The sequence below is a fragment of the Mustela nivalis genome (assembly GCF_964662115.1).
Source record: "Mustela nivalis genome assembly, chromosome: 2".
NCBI lineage: Eukaryota > Metazoa > Chordata > Mammalia > Carnivora > Mustelidae > Mustela > Mustela nivalis.
Window position 1 is genome coordinate 1650860 of NC_139021.1, and position 20491 is coordinate 1671350.

A 20491-nucleotide genomic window follows, 5' to 3' on the forward strand; every position below is an offset into this window, starting at 1 on the left:
TGGGGGTGCGGGTGCCCCGTGCTGCTCTGTCTGGCTGTAAATCTAGATTTCTCTTCACCGGGTTCTGGGCTTCCAGCTCTAGCCGTGACAGGTGCGTGCTGGGGAACTGAGGACAAGGTCAGGGACGTAACTTTGGCCACAACAGGGCCTGTCCCCACCCCTCGGCCTGCTTGACCCGCCCTATTCACCCCACACCTCTCCCTGCACCAGGGACCTGATTCCCTCTCCCACCCCACCCCTGCCGCGGAGCAGCCACACTGCCTTGTCTCCACTAAGCCTTACTGCTCCAGCTGGGGTCCTCGCCCGACCCCACCCTCGGCCCCTCTCCTGATGCCCACGGCGGCCATTGTCACCCCCCCCCAGGACGCCTCACCTGTGTGCGCATCCTGCCCCTTCTCTCACCATGGTCCCCTCAAGAGCACCCAGGTTCCTCTGTCCCTCTCTGCGTCCTCCAAGAAGCCCTCCCGGGCTGCACCAGACTCTGCGCCCATGCTGGGATGAGGGCCATCTCTTGCTTCCTCAGATCTTTGGTCCCCAACCACAGGGCAATGGACGCACCACGGCACCCATACTCCCCTGTCTAGAAATTGCCCTTTGAGTCCTGGTCACTGCTTGACTTCCGACCCCAGCTGGGCTGGACCTTGCCAGCTCCGTCCCCAGGGTCCCCTGAGCCTTTGTCTCCTGCTAGGCCCTCTGCCAGCTCCTGGGGAAATGGGCCACTCCTGTCCTGAAACTCTCTTCTCCGACTGCAGTCAGGCCTCAGTTTCCCCAGTCCCTGTTTCTTCCTCCTCCAGGATGCGCCCTCCAGGCTGGGCTGAGGCCGGGGAAAGCCTTCGGGGAGCTGGATGCCTTCCCCAGCCCCGCCCCCCCATGCTGCCAGCCTCGGGGGGCATACCCGCTGAGCACAGGGCCTGGGGGGCACTAAGTCCCTCGGCTGGGGGGATCCGACTGTTCCCAGTGCCCCAGTGCCTCCCCACTTCTGCTCAGAACTGCCCCTGGGTGACCATGGCCCTCCAGAGTCACATCACCCCCCGGGGCCCACCCGATGGTGACGCGGGGGTGCTGAGCCTCTCACAAGTCCCGCCCGACGCACCCTGCGGTCCGCTCCAGCCCCTCTTCTTGTGGGGATCCAGAGGGTTCGTGGGGTTTGGGAAAACACTTCATATGACGCTACAGTGCCCCAGAGCCCAGGCTGGGCTGCATCGGGTGCTCCCCACCCCTGTCCCACCAGCCCCACGGGTCCTGTCAGGGAGCAGGGGGGCGTGATGGACTCAGAGAGAGAAACACCCTCTGCCGCCCCGCAGGCCCCGAGCACAGTCCCTCGGGGCTGCAGCTTCCAACAGGCCCACCGAGGCGGTGGCTGCCCGTCCTGGGTGCGGGTGGGGAGCTTATTCCAGGCTTTCTTTCTACACATGGCTCTGAGATGGGCCCCAGGCCAGCCGCCCACAGGCCCCAGGGTCCCAGTTCTCTCAGGGGGCCCAGGGACCACCTTCCAACAGGACTTATGGTGGAAACCTCCCCAGTGACCCTCTTGTGGGGTCACCCCCAGGCTCCTTGGGGCCCAATCCTTTGGGACCCCTGCTTCCCGCCCACTGGCCTCACCTTCTGGGCCTCACCCAGAGCTCATCGGAGGACGAGGGTCTTTCTCTCTCAGCGGGATTTTCTCTGCCCAACCCCCAGGACAACTACAGGGATGAACCCTGCTGGTGGCCAGCAGGTCCTGGGGGAGGGGTCAGCCCAAGGCCCCAGGGGGAGGGCACTGCTGGTCTGCCAGGCCAGAGCTGGCTTTCTGTCCCTGAGCTGCCCTAGGGGGTAGTGAGGCAGGAGGAGGGTCCCTCTACCAGGAAGGGGCTTCGTTTCCCCACAGGCCCCCTCAAGGGCTGGTGGTTCAGCTCAGCCCCCGAGTGCCCTCTGGTCGCAGTGTGCATGTTGGGGGAATGTCAGCGAAGACGCCATTGGGCAGGTAGCGGCAAGTCTGGACCCATTTTATATTCTCCGCACCGTGGGGGGCATGGTCCTTGGCTGCGGGAGCTGAGAGCACAGCCACCTTGGGTCGGAGACCACAACCCGGCGACCCAGTGAGCCCAAAGCCAGGAATGAACTCAGGCGGGCAGCACCTGTGTGACGGTGCGGGGGACACGCACCCCCAAGGGTCTCCATAGTGCTGGCAGCGCAGGCCCAGGTCTCTCCAGAAAGGAGCCTTGGAGCCCGGCCTGGCCGGCAGCCCCAAGGAGTCTGCCTGGGGTGGCGCAGGTCCTGCCTTCTGGGATGGCTGCCGTGAGCCAGGGTGGCACCACTGTCCCAAGTCCTGTCTGGGTCAGCGTCCAGCCTGGGGTCCCTCTTGGCCTCGGAGAGCAGAAATCACGGCCTCCTGCACGGGGAGGGCCCAACTGCCCAAGGTGTCGGTTGGAGGACGGAATTCTCAGGCCCGTGTGGCTGTTGGGGACAGGGCCCCCGGGAGAACCTTGGTTCACAGACTCACTTTCTCAGGAGACGAGTCCCCAGTGAGCCCTGGGGACAGGGACTCGTGACTCATAGTGGCGTCTCTTGGGGGTGCCTGTAACCAGCTGAGCGGCAGCCCAGCAGTCGTAAGTACTGGCTGGACCCACCCCTCCGTCCTTCCTGGTGCTCCCCAGCTCCCCCATGAACCATGTGCCACGACGCCCCTCGCGTCGCCTCAGGCTGGCTTTTCTGCGGACCCTGTGAACTCGGGTTTGTCCTCAAACTGTCCCCTGGGGGCTGGTCATCGAGAACACAGCCCACGTCCACATCCTTTCTCAGAGAACACCTCCTGTGCTGTCTGATGGCGGCCGGCCTCCCGCGGAACGCTCGGGGGCTCGAGAGGCAGAGTGACCTTGGGCGCACCGTCTCCCAGGGCCTCAGAGGCCCAAAGGAGGCCCTGGTTGGCCCAGAGGGGCTGCGTCCCGCCCTCCCCCACCCCCACCCCGTGAGCCCACATAGGCTGCTCCAAGGCCTGACCCTCCTGTCTTCTCAGGCTCCCTGGACCTCAGACCTGGGCAGAGTGCCCCGTGCAGCCCTCCCCGCCCAACTCCGGAGCTGGCCCTGCCCCCTCAGGACCCCAGGTAGTGTCCACTGACCCGTCATGTCCTTACCTTTGTTCTAACCCCTCACTGCCTTCGGTTTTCAATGGGCATTCCGTCTCCGAAGAGGGTCGGCTGGGCCCGCCACAGACGGGCTGTACCCCGGTGAGAGGGGCCTGGGGGCAAAGCCCCCTGAACCTTGCACTCGAGACCCCTTGTCATTTTCCATGAGAATCCTAGGACTTCGTGACTCCGTGTGGGATCCTAAGTGTCTCCCACACCATGGGATGGTCTTCACGAACATGACCTTAACCCCTGCCCGCAGTTTCCTTCCTCTGGTTTTGACCACCCACAGCTTTTAAAAAAAAGATTTATTTATGTATTTGGGAGAGAGCGACAGAGGGAGCGTGCAGGTGAGTGTGAGCCGGGGGAGGGACAGAGGGAGAGGGAGAAGCAGACTCTCCACTAAGGACCCCGAGATCATGACCTAAGCCGAAATCAGGACTCCGACCCTTAACCAACTGCGCCACCCAGACGCCCCCATGTCTGGCTTTTTTTAAACCCAGGAAGCACAGTTGAGTCCTGAGTCTGTTCATGCATCTCTCACTTTTCTGTAGATTAGATTCCGGGCAGCAGGATTCCCAGTCAACGACTGTGCTCTCTGGGGGTCTTGGCAGACACCCCCTCAGGGCTGTTGTCTTCGGTGACCTCTTAAACAGTGTTTATGGGTGAAGAACATCCTGCATATGCGTTTCTGGGATGAGCCTGACCCTCCTTGCCAAGTTGACTTGCGGGATGCCTGAGCGGTTTTGCAGGCTGCTGACCCCCCCACCCCCCACCCCGCCTCCGTGGGGACCCCCGCAGAGGTGGACGGAGTGGGGGGGGGCAGAGCTTAAGGCCTGCAGGCTGAGGGGACCCGGCATGGGGGGTGTGTGGGCAGCAGGGAGCCAGGAGGTCACTGATCCGGCAGAGGTGGAGGGAGAGGCGGGGTCTTGCAGGAGGAGGGAGACCCGCCCTCGCCCCTCCCCCAGCTGCCTCTCCAGGTGACCTCTGTCCTCTCTGACCAAAGTATCCTCTTTGGGATTTGGTTACCATGAGCCACCCTAACATCACCTCTTCGGGTCTACTGTCCCCTTTCTGACTTTGGGGTCTCACCTCACCTTCTCCAGGAAACCTGCCCAGGCTTCTTCCGCCGTTCCCAGTAGCAGCCCGGCCTCACCCCAGGCTTGCAATGGATGACTATGGCCTTTGTCTTAAGCATGAAGAGGGTTTTGGGGACCAATCTGCAAGAAGGGGGTTCAACATCCAGGGAAAACTGTCTTCTCCAAACACGTCAACACCAAGCCAGAGCCCGTAGCCGGAGCACAGGCCACGGGGGTCTGCGTGTGGACCCGCACCTGTGTGGGGGCCGCCCTCGGGAACGGGTCAGCACGAGTCACACCAGAGCAAGAGTGGGGTCTGTTGGGGTCGGGAAGGAGTTGCAGGGGCCCCACTTGAGGGAACAGCCAGCTCAGCCAGGGCGGGGAGGGAAGGGTCTGACGCAGCCCCTGAAGGAACAGGGCACTGGAGCGTCTGGGCGAGAAGTCTGGGTCTGACGTTGGGATGTGGGGGACGCCTGGTCGAGGGTGGCTTGGGACAGAGGGCAGGACTGGGCTGAACTTGTCAGTTGTCATACCCTCCAGGCCTGGGGCAGAGGGACCCCAGACGTCTGTCGAGTGGGGGCAGAAAGGTGGCCAGAGGGAAGGAGCAGGGAGACTCACAGGGGCACGAGGTCCCGAGACACAGGTTTGACTCATGAACACCAGATGGTGCCCATGTCTTCGCTGGCACCGAGCCGGGGCGGGGGGAAAGATCCCAGGTGCCCAGGTGCCCGCCGTTCAGGGAGAGGCTGGCCGCTTTCCTCGGCTCGCCGTTGGGTGCATCTACTCACAGGCACAGACTCGTGGGTCTGCGCGCCTTCGCTCATCTCCATACACGTTGGGGCTTTGGGGTGCAGACCGCCCCCTGCCTCCAGAGGGGAGGGTGCCGGGTGACGGCTGGTGGGCGAGGGCCAGACGGCCCCCTGGAGGCCGTGCTTTCTGGGAGGCCTGAGGCAGAGGCTGGAAGAGAGGTAAGGGCTCGGGAGAGGTCTGAGGGTCCTTTGGGGGCAGTGGTGGGTGAATGGACAGTTTTTGGGAGCCCCGGGGAGTTGAGGTGAGGGGAGCGGGAGGGGGTCCACAGGATGCCAGAGCCCTAGGGTGGCCATGGTCTCAGAGGTGCCCTCTCTCAGAAGAAGAGTCCCCAGGTCAGGGCCTTGAGGGAGGTCTATCTGCAGGCATCTGGGTTACGTAGGTCCAGCCCAGAGAGGGTCTGTGGGGCCTCCAGGCGGTCCCTGAGCCCAGCCTGGCAGCATCGGGGGCACCTGGAGGCTTCTGAGAATGCAGAATTTGGCCTGTCCTGAGCCCTCTGAACCAGAAGGTGCCCAGACCCAGGCCCCTCACCATCTCCTCATGCTGGGGAGCCTGGTAGATGGGTGGTTGGGTGTGGACGGTCGGAGGCTGGTGAGGGCCAGGGAGGGCCCAGGCTGCTATGGGGCACATGACCCTTCCCCCCAGCTCAGGCCAGACGCTAAAGCTTCTTTGGCACCTCTCTCTGGTCCCTGAGCTGTAGTTGTACGGACAGTGGGAAGCAGAGAGTACAGACCGAGTGGTCACTGCCACACGATCACAGGACTCGGAATCCCAGAGTGTCTAGGGAGGGGAGCCTGGGGCCTGGTAAGGTGGGAGGGCCTTGGATGTCAGCTCCAGGTAGGAACCCCATCCTTCCCTCCTTTCCATGTCCCTTGGGGACCCCAGGAAGTTTGGGGTGACTGACTGAGGTGGGGGGTCCCCTGATAGGGTTGGGTGACCTGCTGGGGGTACCTGGTAGAGTTGGGGTGACTGACTGAGGCAGGGGCCCCAGTGCGGTCTGGCCCCTTTTGAGTGGGTCTGACTGGTCCTACCCTCTGCCCCCACCCCAGGACCTGTGCTCCCAGGAGGTGCCGCTGTCCATGGTGGCTGCCCCCAGCGATGACCCTCACTTTCCCCAGTGGAGGTCCAACTGCCTGTCCCCCACAGAGGAGCAGGAGTGGGACAATGGTGAGTAGAGTGGGCAGGGGGCTGTGGAGAGCGGGGGTCCAGGGCCTTCAAGGGCCTTCTGGGCTGTCTCTGGTCGGCGCTGTCCTGGTCCCCTGGCCTTGGAGCGCGCCCCTTCCCTCATTTCAGGCCCCTCGTGTCCACTGTCTGAGCGTCTGCTCTGTGCAGGGACGCAGGGCCGCACCGAGGGGTGTCGGGGTCTCACGTCTTCGGGGGTGGAGACAGCTCGTTTGCACCTGACAGAAACTTGTAGAAAGGCAGGGTCTCTGGAGCCTTACCCAGTGGTCGAGGCTTGATTTGGAGCCTTGCTCTGCCTGCCTGAGGCGACGCGAAGGGCCGCAGCTGGCCCTGTCCCCACGGAGTCAGGGTCACAGCTCTGCGGGCGCAGGTGCGGGAGGAGGGACACCCCGCGTCCCCCCTCGGCGCTGCCCCGCCTACGACCCTGGGAAGGGAGTGGCGGGTGGTCTCCCGCCCGCTCTGGGGGCCCAGACCCTTTGAGAGTGCTGTAAACGCAAGCATTTTGCGGTTATTTGTGGTTCCGGTGTCAGGCAAATAGATTTTCAACAAACTTCTATTGAATGAAGGAAGGAGCAGGATAGCTGGACGGGCGGATCCAGAGGGCAGGGGGCGGGTCCAGCGGGCAGGGGGCGGGTCCAGCGGGCAGGGGGCGGGTCCAGCGGGCAGGGGGCGGGTCCAGCGGGCAGGGGGCGGGTCCAGCGGGCAGGGGGCAGCGCCACCTGTGAGGCCGCCTAATAGGCAGCCTGGGCCTGGCTCTCGATTTAAGCAGTGACCCTGGCTGTGGGGGTCAGCTGGGGTGGGGGGTCCCCGAGTGGGTGTGCTGGGACACACCAGTGGGCCCGAGACTGTGGGGCAGGCCGTGGCTGGGAGGGCAGAGCGCGCAGGTGACGCTGCTTCCGGCCGGGGACACCTGACCCCAGGCCTGACTTTGTTTCCATTCCTGGGGGGCCATGGCTTCGCTCCCACCTCTTTCTCCTGATCAAAGAAGTATGGATTAGCGCTGCAAAGTGTTAGAGCGCTTGGAAACCTGCTCTGAGGGTTCTCTTCGCTCCCAGGCTGTGTTGGGGCCTGAGACAGGAAGCCTCTTGGCCCAGTGGCTTTGAACGTGATTTTTATTTATGCTTGAGACCTGTTGTTAAATCTCCTTTTGAAGAGGACGAATTCCTGCCCCCTCTGGCCCCGGGGGTGGGAAAATGCCCTCACTTCTCACCCTGCCCCCCTCCAGCCCGGCCTCAAGTATACGCGTCTACTGTCTCTGGGGGGTTTGTTGGTTTGTTTTTCTTTTTGGAAGGATTTTATTTATTTATTTGACAGGCAGAGATCACAAGTAGGCAGAGAGGCTGGCAGAGAGGGGAGGAAGCAGGCTCCCTGCCGAGCAGAGAGCCCGATGCGGGGCTCGATCCCAGGACCCTGGGATCATGACCTGAGCGGAAGGCAAAGGCTTTGACCCGCTGAGCCCCCCAGGCGCCCCATCTCTGGTGGTGTTAATTCGCGTTTCTCTAGCCAGCAGCGAGGTCCCGTCTCTTATTTCTCTGTCGGCCAGGCTTTCCTCTGGACATCGCTCCTCCCCATCCCCGGTCGTAGGAGAGGTCCTTCTGCAGTGATAGTGACCTGCTGTACACACGGCAAAAATCTTTTCTGTGTCCCCTGCATGGTGGGCTGTGCTGACTGCGTTGCTAGCCTGAAAACTCTGTTCCGGTCTCTGCATCCCGCTGAGAAAGCTCTTCTCTCCTCTGGGAGAGAATGTTAGAATATTAGAGAATCTCTCTAATAGCAAAGCCCAGTCTGCTCAGAACGTTTGCAGTTTTCATTTAGAAATTCCAGTATCGTCACTGCCTGCTGATTATTCTGGTGTGACAAGTACTGTAGAGACCTAAGTTTTTATTCCAAATGACAAACTTCGGGTGCCTGTTCTCTTGGGCTGGCGTTCGGCACTCCTGTCGTAAGGCGCGTTCCCTTTGCTGGGGGGCTGGCTTCTGCAGGTGGTCACGCCTCCCAGCTGTGTCCCAGCCCCCTGTCCCGAGAGGCGTCTGCCCTCTGCACTTCCGGCCTTCAGTCTGGCTGGCTGCTTTCCCACCGCTCTCCCGCAGACGCAGATGCAGACGCGCTGCCAAGACAGTCACTCAGGCCGCATGACTCAGGGGCCCAGCCAGAGCCAGGACTGGGGGTGCAGCTTCTCTCTGGCGCCCCCGACACAGGGTTGCTTCTCTGCGGTCTGCAGGTCAGCTGGAGAGGGCGATCTTGGAGGAGCCCCTGAAAGACAGACCACTCGAGGAGGAAGCCCTTGTTGACAAAATCAGGACCATGTCTGTCTTGGAGAAGAACATGGTGCTGGACACCATCCACCACTGCATCAAGGAGCAAACCCAGGTGGGATTCTAGGAGACCCGCTCGCCCCTGCAGGACACCCCCCTTTGCCTCAGGATGGGTGCGCACGGAGGGAGAAGGCTCCAAGCACATAGAGAGCTCAGCTTCGGGACCTGGAATCTGGCCGAAGGCCAGCCCAGGCTCAGGGACTCTTGCTCAGAGGCAGGGAGGAGGGGAAATCCAGCCAGTGGGGAAGAGTCTGTGCAAAGGCCCCGAGGCTGGCAAGATCGTGGCAGGAGAGGCCAGCGGGGCCAGGCCATCAGGGGCTCACCAGCCTCTGTCCTACAGGTTGCCAGGGATCAAGGAGAAGTAGACCTGGCCAGAATCACACTTGAAGCGAGTGCCCTAGTGGGTTGTTGGAGGGTAGCACCCCCAAATCTCCCCTTACCTTTTGGCAGTAGCTTATCTTCCCTGCTCACCCACAGGTGACCGCCATCCTTGGGGGTTCCTGATGGAGTTGGTGTCCAGCTCCCTGGGGTGGGGCGGTGGGGCCCAAGCCCTGTGTCCTGCCTGCAGCTCATCGGGAAGGAGGTGGCTGGCACCGGCATCCAGGGGCTCCTGGCGTCCTTGAACCTGGAGCTCAAGCAGCCTTTGGAGAAGGTCCGTCCTGGGTGATGCTGCCCAGGGTGTCCTTGGTGGTCTCTGAGACCCCCACGAGGCTCTGACTGTGGCGGAGCACGTGGCTGTTGAGGCACCCCCCGGCCCCACTCCCCAGGTGGGAATGTATGATCTGAAGCTCTGGGCACAGGGACAGCCCCCCAGGCCCAGCCGGGAAGCAAACCAGGTGGGGGAGGAGGGGCTGCGGTGACCCCACGTGCCTCCCCCAGTCTCACACAGGCAGTGGGCACAGCGGCCGGGGGGTGCTCCCCAGCGTCTTTCACGCAGTGGGGGCGGCTGCCCCTCGTCCTGCTGCCGGCCCAGCGCCTGCTCCATGCCTCCTCCTCCCAGACCTTCCTCTTCCACGTTTTTGGGCTGATCCTCAGAGAGACTACCGACCAGGAGCTAGTGAGAAGGCACCTGGCGGACCTCCTGGAGCTGTCCCACCAGTCCAGCAGCCAGCGGGAGGTGGGTCCGCTGCCCTCGCACCCCCGGGGGCCCTGAGTCCCCAGCACGGGCCTTGCTACTCGGGGTGCCTGACCTTTCCGCCCTCCACACCCCGGCTGTGCGACTCCCACAGCGCCCAGCACTGTGCTGGTAAACGGGGCCCCCGGCGCAGGGGCTGCCTGGTCCTGACCTCGGGACTGACGGCAGCTGTGGCCTGGCTTCAGTGGGGTGCACGTCCTTGAGGTCTGGGGTAGGCTCCCCTGCCTGCCTTTGTAGGGCCCGTGGGAGGCATGGGCGGGAGATGGCAGCGCACCCGGCGCAGCCACACGGGGACCAACTCATGGGCTCCTCCGGCCCCGCAGGGCATCGCGGAGACTGTCGGCATCGTGTCTTCCTCACACCTGCAGGAGGTGTGGGCCTTGCTGGAGCACCTGGGCCGCACCAGGTTTCTGAGGACCACCTTCACGTCCCCGGAGTGCCCGGTAGAGTGGGCAGCTGGCGGGCGGGAGGGCCTGGGGCCCGCAGACATCAGGTGGGCGCCCCGAGTTTCCGTTTGCTTGCTGGAAACGTGGACGCTGCCCTGCCTGCTTCCCTGAGCGGCTGGTGCGTGGCTCTCAGACGGTCTCAGTTCTTGCTGTGGCCTGGCCCTTGTGACCCTGGCTGCTGGGGCCCCACACGTGTGATCCGGAGCCTCGGTGGGGTCTGACGGTTGGCGACCGTGGGCTTGCCCTGACCCCAGCTTCCTCACCAGGGCACTTCCCCTGCCAGTCTGCGCGGGGCCCCTGTGTTTTGTTGGTCCTCGGCTCCTCGCCGGGAAGAGCGGACGCGCGGGAGACCCTCAGAGGTCCTGGCCTGCCTGGAAAGGCAGAAGCTCCGACTGGAGGGGCGCGCGAGCTGGGGGCGCCCGGGGGAGGGCTGGCACCGGAGTGTGGGACCGACCAGCTCCCCGTCCACAGCAGTCAGACCCTGACAGGCACTGGAGGTGGGTCAGCAGCACGTACCTGCTGTGCTACGGGCAGATGGCCCTGCACACCCGGGAGCAGATCCTGCCCTGGGTGGACAACATCATCTCCAGGATGGTCTACTACTTCTCCTGCAGCTGCTACGTGAGCCCGTAGGCTCGGGCGGCAGGGGCGCGGGGCGTCTGCATGTGCACGGGGGCCGCCCGGCCTCTGAGCTGGGCGGGGGGGGGGGGGGGCGGTGCTCGGGCTCTGCGGGGGAGGGGGAGGGACAAGGGACCCCCTGCTGAGCGTCCGCGACTCTGCACGGACAGGACAACATCCTGAAAACCAGCTTCCTCTTGGCGGCCATCATGCTTACGAAAGCTCTCAGGCAAGAGGACGGCACCCAGAGCTACAAGTTCACTCAGATACCAGACCTCATCCAGTGCCTCCTGGTGAGCGGTGCCCACGGGGGCAGTGAGCAGGGCGCCCGGCATGGGCAGCCGGGCTGGCACTCATGGCCAGGCGCCTCTTGTCTGACCACACCCTGCCCCCCCGACCAGCGCATCCTTCAAAAGGAGCCCAACTTCCTGGCCAGCCTTTTCCGGCAGAAGGTCATATTGGTCATTGTGAAACTGAGGTAACTCTCCTTTGGGGTCCGGGAATGAAGACAGGCCAAGTCCTTTGTGGACGGGGCGGGAGTCCACGTGTGTGTGAGGAGATGGATGTGGAAAAGGGGTTGCAGTGCGTGGGAGGGGCTGGCCCCGCTGAAGCCAAGGCAGGTGCCCCAGGGGGCTCAGGCAGGTGCCCCAGGGGACTCAGGCAGGTGCCCCAGGGGACCCATTTGCCTTGTGGCCTATCCCAGACAGGTTGCTGACCTTGGCACTGACCGAGCACTGACCTGGTCACTCACCAAATCCTGGCCTCAGTCACACGCTGAGCCCTGACGCTGGCCACACACCCTGATCCTGGTCACACGTTGAACCTTAACACTGGTTATGCTCTGGCCCTGACCTTTTCCACTGGCTGACCCCTGACCCCATTCACACTGCTGACAATGACCGCAGATGCCAGTGAGCCCAAACGCATTGGGACGGCCTCCCCCAGGCTGAATGAGCTCTGTGTTCCCCTACAGCGTCCCCCCGACCAAGCCAGAGTGTGAGGAATTTCTGGAATCCAGGCCCACTTCCGAATTTTAGGTTGTGAGAGCCTCTCCCTGCCGGGTGTGTCTCAGCCCTGGCTCTGTGGAGAAGTCCGCAATCTCCGTCCTCCTTCCAGCAGCCTGCGGCCGAGCCTCAAACCCGTGCTGAAGTCCCAGATCCTGCAGACCTGCCTGCGGACCCTGTTCATGCTCCCGCCCGGGGAGAGGTTGAAGAGCTGCTTACCTCCGCTAGACTCGGCCCCGGACGTCCTGGTGACTGCCTGCTCCCGGGCCGCTCTCCCGTCTCTGGGTGCTGGGTCCTGGGTGCGGGGCTGGTTTGCCGAGCCCTCGCCGCGTGTGCGAGCGAGAAGAGCATGGGAGAGAACCCTGGCCCGGGACGGCTTTCATCCTGGCCGTGCTGCAGCCTTGCCTTGACCCTGGGAAAGCCTGCGTCTTGAGGTCTGTCCCTGCAGTGGGGCTCTGGTCTCCGCGCTGCCCCACTGATGTTTTGAGGCTCAGAGAGGACAAGGGCGTAAAAGCAATCCCCAAGCCTGTGCCGCTCCTGCCTGCAGTCGGTCCGGTTCTGCTGGGCCCAGTGTGCTGTCCCCCCAGGGGCCGGCAGAGACACACGCACCCCATGCAGGTCCCAGGTACCCAGAGTGCGGGCCAGGCGTGCTCTCCATCCGTCGGGAATTGGAGTCCTGGTGACCCGCCTTTCGGGGTGCACCAACCGGAGGCTGGGGGACACGGCCCCCCCAGGAATCATTATTCTTTGAGGACTTTGGGTTTGGTCCCATGAAAATAAAGCAGAACAGGCAGTGAAATGTCCAGCCCACTAAGTGTTAACACTAGGCACACACGTCCCTGGCCCTGTTGGTGACAGACAGCAGACCGGCGTGGAGACAAGTCAAGGCGGGGACCTGAGCCGTGCTGGTGCACTTTGGGGCAGCTCCAGAGGGCAGGGTGGGGGACACAGGAGAAGGGGACCACCATGCAGCCGCTGGGGGTCTCCGCTGACCCTCCGGGGGGCTCTGGCGCCAAAGCAGCTGACTTCGAGCCCCAGCCAGCCACGGGGACGTATGCGTGGGGGCCAGGTCCGGAGCGGCCAGCAGCTAGGAGGGCGTGCCTGGACCCCAAGCCCGACCTGTAGCTGGAGCTCCGAGGAGGGACGGGCCAGGCGCCAGACGGGATGCCACTGGGCACGACCCCGCGCGGGAGCTGGGTCTGGTTAACGGGGTTGACCCCCAGAGTGGAACAGGGTGCACAGTCGAGTATGCGATTTTACACATTTTCCCTCTGAGACTATCCTCAAAATCAGGATGGCGGGCGTATTTATCACCCCAAGCTTCCTCAGGCCACCGTGGAGTCCCTCCTTCTTGCTATTGCCGTCATATAGTCTGAATCTTCTAGAACTCCCTTCCTGTAAGTGCCGCTGTGTCGCACAGTACGCGCTTCTCTGCCTGGACTGGCCCTGCCGCCGGAACGGCCCAGAGGCTCATGCACACCGCGCAGCTGCTGTTTGCGGCCCCGTGCTCTCTGCTGCAGCTCAGGCTCTGAGTCTGGGGGTGACCGGGGGTTGGTGTACTCACCCGTCGCTTCCGGTTTGGGACTCTTTGGGATAGTCTGCTGTGCGTGCAGCTCTTTGTGCCAACCTGATTTCGATCTGGAGGTGAGTACCCAGGACAGGGACAGCTGTGTTTGACTCGCCAAACTGCCTTCCGGACGGGCTGCGCTGCCTCATAGCCCCCCCAGCACGGCCGAGAGCTCCAGGTCCTTCGACGTCCCCGTCCGCGCACGCTGGAGTCCGTCTTACATTCTGGCCATTCTGTTGCGGGGGTCGGTGATTCTAGTGGGGGTTTCGAATTCCATCTCTCTGCTGACCAAGATGCGGAACATGTTTTCATGTGCTTTTCACCATCTTTATGTCTTCTTTGGGGAGGTGTCTGTCCAAATCTTGTTCCTGATTTGTAAGTTGGATTATCTGTTTGGTCATTAGTGTCTAGAGTCCCTTTTCTTCTCTTTCTTTCTTTCTTTTTTTAAGATTTTATTTATTTGACAGGCAGAGATCACAATTAGGCAGAGAGGCAGGCAGAGAGGAGGGGGGAAGCAGGCTCCCTCAATCCCAAGACCCTGAGATCATGACCTGAGCCAAAGGCAGAGGCTTTAACCCTCTGAGCCACCCAGGTGCCCCTAGAGTCCCTTTTCTAATTGCAATGTGAGTCCTTTAGCGGGTGATTTGAAAACATTTTTTTCTCATCAGTGGCTCATCTTTGTATCATCTTGTCTTTTCTGCAGAGAGGACGTTTTTTACTCGAAGTTCTATCTACCTATTTTTAGTTTCAGGGACCGTGTTCCTGGTGTTGTATCAAGGAACTCTTTCCTTCAGCCAAGGTCACCAAGATTTGTCTCCTAGGTTTTACCCTCAGGTCCATGACGTTTTGAGCTCTTATGGGGGTCTGGTCTGGAGCGAAGCTTCTTGTGCGTGGAACCTGGTTGACCCAGGACCCCCCAGAGCCCAGCCGTGCGTGGAATAGATCATCCCTTCTCTTCTGGGTCACCTTTGTGCCCCTAGAAAATCTGCTGATCGTGTGTCTGCTTCCGTTTCTGGCCTCTGTTCTGGTCTGCATATCTGTTGATCTGTTCTTTGTTTCATTTTGTTTTTTAGGATTTATTTGTTTGAGAGAGAGCAAGAGAGCATGGGCCAGTGAGGGAGCAGGACAGGACGGGGAGGGGCAGCAGGAGACGGGGCCTTCGGCAGACTCCAAGCTGAGCCCGACCTCGGGCTTGATCACAGGACCCTGAGAGCACGAAACCAAGGGACGGAGTCTTCCCTACCTGCGCCGCCTGGGCTCCCCTGGCTCTGTCCATCTGCTTATGCTAAGGCCACCCTGTCCTGCCCTGGGAGCTTCGGGTAAGTTCGGAAGTGGTAGAAGTCCTTCATACTGGCTCATCTTTCTCAAAGTTGTTTCTGCATGTCTAGGTTCTGTGCATTTACATCTGAGTTACAGAACCAGCAGGTCAGCTTCTGCTAGACGTACACTGATTCCATAGATAGATCAGGGGGAACTGACATCTGGAAATCATTTTGTCTTGTAATCGAGGTGCTCGACGTGCCGACCGGTTCACTTCGGTGGTCTCTGAGCCCCTCGAGAGCTCCCCGGTTTTTTGTGTTTGATGTCTTGCACGCCTTTCGTTGGATTCTCTCCTGTGTATTTTGCATATTTTTCTGATATTGCCAGTAATATTTAAAATTTTCCTTTCCCTTGGAGCGCCTGGGTGGCTCAGTGGGTTAAAGCCTCTGCCTTTGGCTCAGGTTATCATCCCCGGGTCCTGGGATCAAGCCCCGCATCGGGCTCTCTGCTCAGCGGGGAGTCTGCTTCCCCCCTCTCTCTGCCTGCCTCTCTGCCTACTTGTGATCTCTGTCTGTCAAATAAATAAATAAAATCTTAAAATTTTTTTTTTCCTTTCCCCTTGTTCATTGCCGGTATGCAGAAATACAACTGACTTCGTTACATTGATCCTACATCTTCCCGGAGCTCTGCTGAACCACTGACGAGCCGTTTAGAGACTCTGTAGGACTCTGATGGCTTCTGGGAATAAAGGGTCTCCTTCTTTCTCTTCAGTGTGGATGCCTGCCCTATCTCCTTGGCTTCCCGCACTCGCTAGAACCTTCCGCGCCACGCGGACCGGCACGGGTGGGAGCAGACATCCTCTTGCCCTGGGTCTCATGGGGCAGACCCCGCCTCGGTGCCCTGTGGGCCGTGGCTGTGGCTTCCTGTGGGCCCTCAGACGCTCCCCGTCCGGCTGAGAAGGTTCGCTTATCCTTCTGGTTTCCTGAGCTCATTTGCCGAGGCGGATGCTGGGCGGGGTCAGACGTTTTTGCGTATCCGTGGAGATGATCGACTTTGACACATTGTGTTTTCGTCCTCACTCAGTTCCAAGTACTTTCTGGTTTCTGTTTCTGTGCTGGGAGGAGTGCCTCGGGGTGCAGCCCGGGCCGGCGGTGCGCCTGTGGGGACATCTGTGGCTCCCTGGGCTCGGTCCCTTCCTGAGGCCTTGGGGGCAGATGGAACACCGCAGCAGTTAGCACGGGAAGATCTGGCAGGCACAAGGGTGCTGCCGGTCCTCCCTGGGGCCCAGGGTGAGGATAGGGTCCGGCACGGATGTCACAGCCATCTCCCTGAGCCCCGCAGGGAGCAGCGACCAAGCCCTCATCAGGGGCAGTTCACGGAGCCCCAGGGGAGAGACGGCGAGCGTGTCGGCCACAGAGGCTGGTGTAACCACCCTGACGCAGGGTCGCGCTCTGCCCTGTCAGGCGCTGTACAAGAAATCCATGCAGGCGCTGGACCTGCTTCTCCAGAGCTTCCTCTCCGAGAACAAGAGCATGGACGAGATGTGCTTCCTGCTGCAGGTGCGGGCCGGCGGGGCACGGGGCGCAGAACTGGCGGCTCTCGCTGCCCAGCGCGATCCGGGCCCTGGACTCTCTAAGGTCCACTCAGGGTGGTCCCTCCTATACGGGGGCGGGGCAGGCTGGCCACTGTGCCCCACACCGCTGACCCAAGGGCTCCAGGGGTTGTCCTCTCACAAAGGCAGCGGCGGGCGTTTCAGAAGAGTTAAGGACTCTGCAAGGATCAGGTGACCTTGATCTGGTGACCTCCAATGCAGGCGCCCCTGAGGGCGGGGAGGAACAGACTCCGATGGGATGCGGGCCCTTGCACAGCTGGAGACAGACCCTCAAACTTCTGGCTCCGGTCTGCCCACCATCCCCTACCGCCGCTGCAGCCCCTGAGGCCACTGAGGCCGCCCCAGGGCTTTCTGGGTCCCGTGGTCCCAGACCTGGCCTCACCTGAGGGAGCCGGGCCGGTGGCCAGACCTAGAGGGGTGAACCATCCGGGGGCGGGACGGGCATGGATCGCCCCGCTGTGACTCGGCCCCAGCGGCCACGTCCAAGGCCAGGTATGGGCGGCGAGGGCCCACGGGCTCCCCTCCCCACGGCAGCACGTGGAGCCCTGGCTGCACTCAGACAAGAGCCACGAACGCAAGCGAGCGGCACAGACCACCTTCCTGCTCCTCCAGTACACGGTGGACTACGTGACACTCACTGTGAGTGTCCCCCTGCCCTGCACCTGTGGGGAGGAGGGGAGGGGCGCGAGTGAGGGGAGGAGCAAGGACACCCCCCAGGGCCCTCCTGCCTCCCTGCGGGACCGACCCTCCCCCCCAGGTCTCACAGTCACTATTCGCTGAGCATCCGGTGGCTAGGCACACAAAGACCCTGTGGTGCCCCTGTCCTGGGGCAGAGGTTGCGGTTGGAATAGCACAGGCCGGGAGATCTTGCTGGCAAGGCTGCCTCGGAGCAAAGACCTGGAGGAGGGTGGGGAGAGAGACTGGGGGGCAGAGGGAGCGCATTCAGGCCCAGGGAACAAAGAGCACAGGCCGGCCTAGACGCTGGGCCCAGCACAGAGGGAGGGACAGCGGAGAGCAGGGGCGCGGGGCGGGGTGTCTGGACCCAGGCCGGCTTCCCCGCACGGCCTCCCCAGGAAGAGGCCACACCCTCCCTGCTGGGCCACCAGCTCGGCCTGCTGGCGCTGCTGTGGCGGGACAAGGACCCGGTGACGCGAAGCCACTCCCGCCAGAGCATCTACTTGCTTCTGCAGCTTCTGATCCAGCAGAAGGGTGAGTGGGGGGGGGGGCAGGGGGCTGCGGCCGCCAGGGTCCCGGCTTCCTGACAGGTGCCCCTCCTCAGGGAGCACGGAGCAGTTCATTCTTCTGAATAAGATGAAGAACTTCGAGGCAAAGGCCCGCAGGCAGTCAGAGAAGAAGTGCTACAACGTGGTGAAGGTGGTCCTGCTGCAGCGGGGGGAGGGGCGGTGGGCCCCACGTGGAACCCCGGAGCGCCGCCCGCCCGCTCTCTAACCTCTCTAACCTCTGTGGGGGGCTGGGCAGGTGGAGGGGCTGGACGCCGCACCCTCCCGCCTGTGACCTGGAGACAGCACCCACCCCCCCACCCCCCGCCGAGTCAGGGTCTAAGGTTCTCCTTGACCTCGGCCCCAGGACGGTCCTCATGGCCTTTCCTCTGTGGTTCCTCAGGAGGGTAACTAGTGGGCCTGCTGGGACTGGCCCGCACTTTCCCCTCGGCCTCTGCCCTCCCTGTGCTGGGTGTCTCCTTCCCAGGCCCGCCCTCCCCTCAAGGAAGACTTGGGAGTCCAGGGTTTGGGTTCAAGGCCGAGCTCCGCCTCCAATGGCCTGGGGGGGTCCAACCCTTCCATTGCCTCGGCTTCCCTGCCTTCATGCAAGGGTCCCTGGGCCCGACCCCCAGCCTGCTGGGACAGGAGCCACAATCCCTTGCCTCCACACACACAGACGGCCCTCAAGATCCCTCCCGGGGGGGTAGGGTGCTCAGAAGCCTGCTGTCCTGGTGGGGTCCCTGGAAACAGCCCGGGGACAGGGGTTCCCAGGCAGTTCCGAGGACGAAGCTGTGTGCTCAGGAGGAGGGAGGGCAGCGAGAGCAGCAGGGACGAGCCGAGGGTCGAGCCGGGGGCGCGTGGTCTCAGCTCAAGCCACAGGAGGGCCGCGGTGTGAAGCGCACCCCCGAAGCAGCGGCTGGGCCCTTGGACTCCGAGTCAGTCCCTGGCTGTAGGCGGCTCCTGGGGGGCCCTGACTCCGGACAGAACCGCTTGCTCCCATCACCATCCCCAGAGCAACTGTCTGGAGCAGCGGCAGTCACCATGGAGCCAAGCTGGGGAGGAGGGTCACCAACAGTCCGGTGGGGAGGGGCGACCGGGCAGGGTCCTTTCGGGGGTCCCTGCACATCTGCATCCTGGCTCTCACTCCGCCTTGGAGTCAGAACTGTGCCCCCTCTCCTCGCCCCAATTAGGAGAGACCGGGGCTAGTGCCCCCGTGGCCCCTCACCACCCCCCACCCTGCACCCCGGCCCAGGCCTTGAACAGGAGCCTGACAGTGGCCCAGCACACGCAGCTCGTCCTCACCCTCGTGGAGAGGCTGGGCAGCCGCAGCCAGCCACAGTGCGACCTGGCCTCGCAGCTGCTCCTGCTGCTCCTGGAGGAACGCCGCGTCAAGAAAGAGCAGGTGCGACCTCGTGGCCGGCCCTGGGCCGGGGGCGGGCAGCCAGCCAGCCAGCCAGCTGCACCTCCGACGTGTCCGTGAGCCCGTGGGCATGTACACCTTGTCACCAGTGCCACTGAGCCCCAGAGGCGGTGGGTCCGGAGGGCGCCCCCGGCCCCCAGCACTGCATGGCCCCAGGCGGTCACGGTGACACCCGCTCCCCGCTGCCCTTCCACGCGCAGGTGGCCGAGATCCTGCAGGGCCTGTTCCGGGAGCTGTCCTCTGTCCTGTTCAAGGGCGTCCTGCAGACCATGATGAAGGTGGTGACGGTGCTGGGGACTCAGTACACCCAAGAGACTGTCGAGGTGATACTGTCCCTGTGTCACCCCTCCGAGAGGTAGGTCCCCTGTGCCCATGACCCTGAGGCAGATGCCTGCACCTCACCACTCCAGACACCACACACTGTCTCTGGGCAGACTCCCCCGCTCCTGAGCAGGCCGCTGTGTGCTCGCCCGCCTGTCCTCTCCTTCCCAGACTCTGGAGCCAAGGCCAGGGGGGTCCCTGGAGCTGTCCCAGGCTGAGGGGTTAAAGGAGGCTCCAACAGTCCTAGGAAGGGGACTTTCGGCATGGAAGTGTCCCTCAGACTCAGAGAGCCCTTAGAGGCCAAATCGCAGGGGCCTTTGGAGGTCAGCTGGGCGACCCAAAGGACCTAACTTGCCCCAAGCAGCACCCCCAGCTGGCCAGGGCCCCGGGCCCACACACAGACCGCCCCACTGCCCCTTGGGGCTAGTGTTCACTTTCTAAGCTGCACCTGGGGATGTCAGATGGGCCCGGCAGCAGGAAGCTGGAGCCCTGGACAAAGTGGGGGGCCCTGGGCTGCGGAGTAGCCCCAGTCAGAGCACCCCTGAGTAGTCTGTGTGTGTGTGGCCTGAAGTCTGAGGGGCGCTGGGGGACCAGGGTGGCCCCAGGATCCTCTTGGGGAGCACCAGGCCATTACAGGGCCACAGTCCCTTCAACAGGGAGCAGGGCTCCCAGGCGTGCAGCTCCATGAGCCCCCCCCACCGTCCCCAGGGAGACACACCCAATGTGGTGCCCTTTTGCCTGGTCCATCTAATCGTAGGCGCCTGAGGGCTGAGCCCCACGTCCCCAGGGAGGAAGCAAGCTGGGGAAGGTCACTCGGCAAGGGACGGCAGCACAGTGGGAACAAGCTCTAACGTTAGGGAAAGCTAGCCTGGGCTGCGGGCTCTGAGCGGGGCTGGGAGGGCGACCTCACAGGCCGTTAGGACACAGCCTCCTGGGCTCCCCGAGGGAAGGGCTCACTCTCCGCCCCCGATGGGCCCAGTCGTCTCCACTCCCACATGGCGAGGAGGTCACCCTGCTTTCCCGAGGGTCACATCCCACCAGCCCCTCCACCCCTGGCGGGACTGGGCTCCCTGCCTCCCCAGACAGGTCCTACTGCTGTGGAAGGCCCTGGCGGGCAACCCGAAGCTGGCTCGCAGGGTGCTCACCCTGCTCTACGTGAAGCTGAAGGTGCGGCCCGCCGGGAAGCTCCTCAGGCTCAGCCAGCCAGCGGAGCTCATCTCCCTGCTGGTGAGCCTCCTCCCCCCACCCCCCACCCCCACCCCCGTGTGCCCCCAGCGCCCGCCCCCCTCGCAGCGGCGTTGTCATCCGGGGGGTGTCCTGTGGGATCCCCGGGTGACCCGGCCGAGGAGATCTCATCAGGAGCCGCCGAGGACCCTCGATGCTGAGCCCCAGCGTGGACCT

General features: G+C 63.0%; 1 protein-coding gene across 16 annotated transcripts in view; it reads left to right on the forward strand.

Moving 5' to 3' along the window:
• The first annotated feature begins 1755 nt into the window (after nucleotides 1-1755).
• The window catches only part of LOC309859598 (maestro heat-like repeat family member 5), a 36052-nt gene continuing 17316 nt past the window's right edge, over nucleotides 1756-20491 (forward strand). For 10 of the 16 annotated variants that reach the window (XM_082720452.1, XM_082720453.1, XM_082720454.1 and 7 more), the window contains exons 1-19: nucleotides 2449-2588; nucleotides 2996-3083; nucleotides 6040-6157; nucleotides 8394-8542; nucleotides 9056-9139; nucleotides 9488-9604; nucleotides 9946-10065; nucleotides 10540-10689; nucleotides 10857-10979; nucleotides 11088-11164; nucleotides 11803-11938; nucleotides 15289-15477; nucleotides 15981-16076; nucleotides 16664-16768; nucleotides 17203-17338; nucleotides 17409-17503; nucleotides 18602-18751; nucleotides 18970-19124; nucleotides 20173-20317. In XM_082720452.1, the coding sequence (XP_082576578.1) occupies nucleotides 6070-6157; nucleotides 8394-8542; nucleotides 9056-9139; nucleotides 9488-9604; nucleotides 9946-10065; nucleotides 10540-10689; nucleotides 10857-10979; nucleotides 11088-11164; nucleotides 11803-11938; nucleotides 15289-15477; nucleotides 15981-16076; nucleotides 16664-16768; nucleotides 17203-17338; nucleotides 17409-17503; nucleotides 18602-18751; nucleotides 18970-19124; nucleotides 20173-20317 (2115 nt within the window). In that variant the 5' untranslated portion in view covers nucleotides 2449-2588; nucleotides 2996-3083; nucleotides 6040-6069. Of the gene's footprint in view, nucleotides 1964-2448; nucleotides 2589-2995; nucleotides 3084-6039; nucleotides 6158-8393; nucleotides 8543-9055; nucleotides 9140-9487; nucleotides 9605-9945; nucleotides 10066-10539; nucleotides 10690-10856; nucleotides 10980-11087; nucleotides 11165-11802; nucleotides 11939-15288; nucleotides 15478-15980; nucleotides 16077-16663; nucleotides 16769-17202; nucleotides 17339-17408; nucleotides 17504-18539; nucleotides 18752-18969; nucleotides 19125-20172; nucleotides 20318-20491 lie in introns of those variants that run through there. The other 6 variants (XM_082720461.1, XM_082720463.1, XM_082720462.1 and 3 more) reach the window with 6 other exon arrangements.